Genomic DNA, 7,251 nt, shown 5'->3' with positions numbered 1-7,251 from the left:
GCCGCCCCGTGCCGCCTGCCGCCCCGCCGCCGCGTCGGAGCCGCCGCCCCACCGCCCCGCACCACCCGCCGCCGCCGGAGCCCCGCCAGAGCCTCACCGGAGCCCCGAGCCGAGGTAGCCGCCGCCCCGGTTTTCTGAGAAAAGTCGTTTCGTTTTTTTAGAAAACCCTAGTGTTCGTTTTTTAAATAGATCGGTTTTTCTCCAGTTTATTTATTTAGCGAGCGTTCACTCGTCCGTTCGTTTTAACGAACGCGTTCTTCATTTAGTTCCAGTTAACGAACGTTCGTTCGTTAACTTGTTCGTCGTTTTTCTTTTTCTCGGATTAAATCCGCGATTTCCTGATCGCGATTTCTGATCCGATGTTCGTTTTAGTTTATTTTCTCGCTCGTTTATCGGAATCAGACGATTCAAGCGCCTGGAGTTTCGTCTCGAAACCCTCTTTCCGTTTAACCAACTCAAACAAGTTTTTGCCTCAGTAAAAATTGCCCTAGATCCAGAATAGTAAACGAAGCCTTTTTCTTTTGCCGTTTGTCTTTCGTTGCTTCGTTCGATTTGCATTCTTTTGCCAACCGGAGTTCTTAAGTTGAACTTTTTGGTTAGATCTCTTATTTGAGTTTTACCTATGCATTAATTGAGTGCTTATTGTATGCTTGTTTGTTTGCGATAGAGTACCCGGAGTGCGCCGCTTGCTACTTCGAATCGCTAGGTTTTGCGGATCATCAGCAAGGCAAGTGACACTTTGATCATACTTCCTATTACCCAGTTTTATTGCATTAGATCAATCCTCACACATTGCATGTTTAGGATCTAATTAAATTGTGGGTTCTGGGAAGTAGATGAGGTAGTACCTATTACCTGTTTACTATCAAACCTTTGGGAGTTACTTCTATGTTTGCTTCTTATGCCATGCTATGCTAGTAGACGTGGATTGGGTGAGTGAAATCCGTGACAGATGTGAATGTTAAATTAATGGTTTATCTAAGGTGGCAACTTAAATATACATCTGGGTGGACTGAGGCACCTGGGTATTCCAGCGATTGCCTGCTTTTCTTTGGACCGCCACCCAGGCTCAAAGGGATCATGAGATTATTCATGCTAGAAACTTCCGTGTGCAGCCACAAGCTATTATGGGCTCTAGCATAGTTGACTAAGTTGTGCAAACTCTTACAGTGGTAGACTAGCAGATGTAGGGGATGTAGGTGGTACGGTCTACCCATCGTAAGGTGCTAGCACTTCTGAAAGACTATGTCTCGGTCATCCGTTTCTCAAACACCATGTAGTGCGAGAATCCCAACGGAGGAGATCGAGTCTTGTGGGGAAAAGTGCGCAAACCTCTGCAGAGTGTATAAACTAATCATGATTAGCCGTGTCCCCGGTTATGGACAACTTGAGTATCTGGTATTTGGATTATCATGTGAATCTCATCATACTACTCTAATTAATTTGTTGGGTTTTTAATGATGATGCTTAATTGGGTTTGAGAATGCTGTCAACCATTCTCAATGTTTAACAACTACCATGATAGTTAAATAAAATTTATTCCTTTGCAGTAGGGAAAAATTGGCTTTACGCAAAACTGTAACCATAGAGCTTTCCACCAGCCAAATATGCATATAGCATAGCATTATTCTTTTATTGCTCTCTATGTGTTACCTTGCCAACATATTCCATGTGCTGACCCGTTTCGGGTTGCAACGTCCATGTTGTAGACTTTCCAGACGACGAGTAAGGTGCCTTTTAGGTCGTGGTTCTATACTCAGTGATGCCGTTGGAGTTGATGGACTCATTTATCTTTCAAGCCTTCCGCTGTTATCATTATTAGATGGCCTTATGCCATATTTATTGTAATAAGTTTTCTTTGGAGATACTCGATGTAATAAGTGTGTGATTGCTACTCTGTTATAAATCCTTCAAGTACTGTGTGGTGTCAGCATGACTGATCCAGGGATGACGCCTGAGCACAGAGATTGGACCGTTTGAGGTCTGGTCGCTACATGGAGCAACAGGGGGCCCACGAGGGTGGAGGGCGCGCCTGGGGGGGAGGCGTGCCCCCCTACCTCGTGCCTTCCTCATTTATTGCTTGATGTAGGGTCCAAGTCCTCTGTATCATGTTCGTTCCGAAAATCATGTTCCCGAAAATTTCATTCCGTTTGGACTCTGTTTGATATTCTTTTTCTGTGAAACCTAAAATAGGCAAAAAAAATAGCAATTCTGGGCTGGGCCTCCGGTTAATAGGTTAGTCCCAAAAATAATATAAAAGTGTATAATAAAGCCCAATAATGTCCAAAACAGAATATAATATAGCATGGAACAATAAAAAATTATAGATACGTTGGAGACGTATTAGGGTCCCGAATTGTGCGTCTAGGATTGATGGTAACAGGAGACAAGGGACACAATGTTTATCCAGGTTCGGGCCCTCTCTATGGAGGTAATACCCTACTTCCTGCTTGATTGATCTTGATGAATATGAGTATTACAAGAGTTGATCTACCACGAGATCGTAATGGCTAAACCCTAAAAGTCTAGCCTGGCTATGATTATGAGATCTATCTACGGACCTAGCCCTCCGGTTTATATAGACACAGGAGGGACCTAGGGTTTACACAAGGTCGGTTACAGAGAAAGGAATATTCATATTTGGTCGCCAAGCTTGCCTTCCACGCCAAGGAGAGTCCCATCCGGACATGGGTAAAGTCTTCGGTCTTCGTATCTTCACGGCCCATCAGTCCGGCCCATATCAATAGGTCGGACGCCCGAGGACCCCTTAGTCCAGGACTCCCTCAACAGTACCGTATATAAAACAATGTTTTGAAACCAAAGAAAAATTTTGTGTGCCTTTGGGATCTGGTGGGGGATTGCTGGAATTTGGTCTTTTTAATTTGGGCCAGTACAATAGCCATTTCAGAATTTCTAATAAATCGTAGAGGCCCATTTAGCCCATTCGTGCAAGGCAAGAGGTGGGACTAAAGTTTACCCCCACATTACTAGTATGGTAGGAGTTGGACCTCCTTATAAGGAAGGATGTTTCCCCACATGTATGAGCATGAGAATAAGAGAGACATTCGCGTGCGCTCCTCTACCGCCTGTCTTGCCACGCCACGCCTCGTCACGACGCGCCGCGGGTTGAGGGAATGAGCCAAGCCATTGTCTAAGTTTTTGTTGCGCACGATTGGTATACGTAAGGTCACACGGAAGCTGAAAAGTTTTTGCTATAGTGAAGATTGAATGCGAACGGTGCATCCGTTTGGCTGCTGGTTGTTCGCTTTGTCTCCCTCTCTTTGTTTCACCTCCCGTCACCGCCCGTTCGCCTCCTCCTATGCCTATAAAAGAGAGGTCACTCCTCTCCAGAGAGACACACCAGAACATCATCTTCCTCTCGCCACCGAGTTCCAAACTCTGAGCTACTGCTAGGTCCTTCCCCGTATCAGCTTGCGGCGTGCACCGCATGTCCGGACAACAGGCCTCCGAAACCCCTCCACTTTGAGTCCTGTACGGGAGAAAGCTGATAGGGTTTTTGGGGAGAGCTATGCGTGACTACTGACTTCTTCATCACGGAAGCCACGGACGCCGACGACCACTTACCAAACAATGACTTCTTCCCCGACGTCGACAACCTCTTCGACGACATGGCCGGCAAGGACGTCAACCCCAACACCTTTGTTGCAGCTCAGTATGTCTTCGTGTTCTTTCTGTTTGAAGTTTCTTGTTATAGCTTCTATTCTAGATATGTTCTATTCATATTCACTACTTCATATGCCATTTGCATACTCTCTGTCGAATTGCATGACTTATCTTATCTCTGCTATGATAGTTATGTTTAATCTACTATTTTTGTTAATAAAATCATATGGTGAATTGCTCATATTTCCAACACATGGCTGCCCAGGGTCGGTAGCTTCCTTCTTTCCCTCGTCTCCTTTGTCTTCTTCCTTCCCTTCTTTGTCCCCCTCTCTCTTTCTTTTGTTTTTTCATCTTTCCCCTTCTACATGCTCACTCTCTGAACCTAACTCATCTCCTACAGTACATGCACCACGTTTTCTCGAGATGGAGGTCTCTCCCTCCATTTACGCAATCCTTGTCTCTCTTCGCTTTTAGCCTAGCCTCTCTATTCTTGTTTCTAGCGTGCACTTCATCGGTCTTTGTGGTAAGGATTGGCGCAGTTGGTGTAGAGCTCATGCATACCCCAGGAGCAAATTCTATTCCTGCCTGCTTGCCATGACAGCCAGCTCAGTCTCCCGTCCGAGCGTGCTGCCAGGAACAGAGATGTTCTGTTCAATGACAAGACTTAATTGTTGGTGCTACTAGTTGTAATAGAAAATCCTTGCAACCAATGCTCATTTTGTTGTGACAGGATGTCTACACGTTGCTTATAGCAGTTATTACACACCAAAAGAAGAAGGAACCTCACTGCTATTACTCGCTGGGTAAAGCCAGTAAATTAACACCATTTGTATTTTTCCTGGCTAGCTTGATTCGTCGTCGAAGTCCTTGTGGCGGTCTTCATTTCTCCTGGCTAAAGAAACTCGCTCAAGCTCAAATCATTATGTGATGATGGTTGTAGATATAACAATGCATTACACAACAAAACATTTACAAGCTTCCCCTAAAAAAACATTTACAAGCTATACGCATCGCTATAATTTCATCCTTGCAACACCACTTTATGTGCAAGTGAGACCATCTACGTTTTTTTTCCTTTCAAATTGACCATCAACACTTCACAATGTCAATTTGCTCTGTTCCTTCCAGCCCGAAGAATTGTGTAGGCTATCCGAATAAAATGATTTTTTTTTTTGCAATGAAAAGTAGGGTATTTATTACAGATTCACAGGATTACAATCGGCAACGACTAGTTCAGAATAAAACGAAACCTATTAATCGCTGGTGCTGCTACTAAGCAAGAAAATCTTTGAAACAAATATTCATATATAGAGTCATGAATTGAAACAAATATTCGGCATGAATAGTGAGCTATATCAAAAAGAAATGTTTGACCGGCACATCTGGACTCGACAGGTCATCAAGTCCACGTGGCGGCCTCCACGACGGCTCTCTCTCTGGGTGGGTGTGGGTATGGGGTTGGGGGGTGTCAGTTTGTTTGTTTTGTTTAAAAGAAAAAAGAAAAGAAGTTTGCTTCCATGCATGGATTTCTCCTCCTCCCCCTCAACCGCACCCATCGCTCCAACAAAACCTCCGATCGATCACGACCTCCGCTAGCTTCGCCTTCCGCTTAACCACACCACCCTACCTTTCCTCCCCTCTACTCTTTCAGCTCTCCCAAGCTTCATTCGCTCTCCCCCCAGATCCCCAATGGTCGCGCCCGCCGCCTCAGATCCTCCCCCAGGCGGCCCCTCCCCCTCCCCACTCTCCTCCTGATCGATCCGATCGACACCGCATCGCTGCTTCTTGGCCGGTCGATCATGGACGCCGTGGGGGAGCTTGCTGCTGCGGGGATGCACCACCACCATCACCACCACCACCACAGGTGCAAGGTGTGCGGGAAGGGCTTCTCGTGCGGCCGCTCGCTGGGCGGCCACATGCGCTCCCACATCTCGCTCGGCGAGGCGCTTCCGGAGGCCGACGACGAGCTGATTAGGCGCTCCTCCGCCAACGGCGGCCGCGCCAGCGCCAATGGCGCCGTCGGCTACGGGCTCCGGGAGAACCCCAAGAAGACGCGCCGGCTGTCCGACTTCGCCGACGAGGAGGAGGACCAGGGCGGCGACGGAGGCGCGCAGAGGGCCTGCCGGGAGTGCGGCAAGCTGTTCTCGTCGTGGCGATCGCTGTTCGGCCACATGAAGAGCCATGCGCCCGGCGCCGCCAGGGATCACGATGAGTACGACGAGGCCGACGGCGACGTGGACCTGCTTGGAGAGGAGGAGTACTCCTTCGCCGCGGAGGCGGAGGCGGAGGCGGAGAAGGAGGAGGAGGAGGAGGAAGAGGAGATGGAGCCGGCGCCGATGGAACCGCTGGTGCCGGCGCCGGTGGCTGTGATGGCCGCGCCGCCCAGGCGGAGGCGCAGGTCCATGCGCGTGGCGGCGCCGGCCCCCGCGCCGCCGCCGCCGATGCTGAGCGCGTTCGAGAAGGAGCAGGAGGACGTCGCGCTCTGCCTCCTGATGCTCTCGCGCGACACCACCGGTGGCATGCGGGGTTCGCCGGCGCCGAAGCAGGCGCACCTCCCGAGGAACGGCTACGGCTACAACTCCGACGACGACTCGGCTCTGTTCCAGTACGGCGACGCCAAGACCAAGAGCGTGGCCAAGAGCAAGAAGCGAAGGACCAGCCATTACGCGCTCAACTCCGCCTCGCCGAAGCAGCGGGGCGAGGCGGCGCCGCCGCCGGCGAAGCGCACCCGCTACGAGTGCCCGGGGTGCGGCAGGGTGTTCAGCTCCTACCAGGCGCTGGGCGGGCACCGCGCGAGCCACAAGCGGATCAACACCAGCTGCAGCGCCCCCAAGGCCGCGCCCGCCGCCGCCCCCGCGCCGGAGCCGAGCGTGGACACCTACACCTCGTTCGGCACCCTGTCCCCGTCGGCCTCGCCGGACTCGGTGGCCATCGGCATTGGCGCCGGCAGCAGCAAGAAGCCAGCCGCCGGCGAGGCGGAGAAGTTCGAGTGCCCGGTCTGCTTCAGGGTGTTCGGGTCGGGGCAGGCGCTGGGCGGGCACAAGCGGTCCCACATAATCGCCGACGCCGCCTTCTCCTCGGACGGCGAGCTCTACGGCAGCGCGAGCGTGAGCGTGAACGAGGAGCAGGAGCAGGGGTACCCGGTGGCGGCGGCGGGGTCGCTGGACCTCAACTTCCCGCCGGCTCCGTCGGAGGAGGCCTGAGCCCGAGCGCCCGACCCGCCGCAGCGAGAGCCAGCCAGAAGCAAAAGCTCGATCCGCAAACCGAGGCCATCAATGGGGGATGTGTACAGATTGATTCGATTCGTTTCCGTCATTCTTTCCAAGCGACGCTAGCTCCAGCTCCAAGCTCGAAGGTAGAGAGAGAATCTTCCAAGAAAGAAACCCAAGAAGAAGAGTTCAGAGTTCAGAGAAGCCATCGATCTCGGCATTAAGGTTCTTGATTAGGAAAAAAGAAAGAAAGAAAGAAAGAATACATTTCTTTTTTTTGTTTTCGCTGCATTCCTTTTTTGATTTCATCTCCGGATGGACAGGATTAATAAGCCGGCCTGCGAGTTAGTGGCCAACAAAGATGAACTCAAATGCTATTCCTTTTATTTTATTATTATCATCGGGTCGTCATAGTTTA

The 7,251-nt window shown here is 50.3% G+C and overlaps 1 protein-coding gene across 1 annotated transcript; it reads left to right on the top strand.

Annotated features, from left to right (window-relative positions):
* Nucleotides 1-5,152: 5,152 nt before the first annotated feature.
* LOC119353915 (zinc finger protein ZAT1-like) lies at nt 5,153-7,251 on the top strand. The gene has a single exon (XM_037620611.1). It carries the CDS (start codon nt 5,424-5,426, stop codon nt 6,825-6,827), a length of 1,404 nt encoding a protein of 467 aa, XP_037476508.1. The 5' UTR covers nt 5,153-5,423; the 3' UTR covers nt 6,828-7,251.

This window comes from Triticum dicoccoides, chromosome 2A, assembly GCF_002162155.2.
Source record: "Triticum dicoccoides isolate Atlit2015 ecotype Zavitan chromosome 2A, WEW_v2.0, whole genome shotgun sequence".
NCBI lineage: Eukaryota > Viridiplantae > Streptophyta > Magnoliopsida > Poales > Poaceae > Triticum > Triticum dicoccoides.
Note: the sequence above shows the minus strand (reverse complement) of the source record. Positions and strands in the feature narration are given on the sequence as shown.

Bases quoted from the DNA above. Each gene is read 5' to 3' on its own strand.
- LOC119353915 (XM_037620611.1), top strand. From the start codon at position 5,424: ATGGACGCCGTGGGGGAGCTTGCTGCTGCGGGGATGCACCACCACCAT.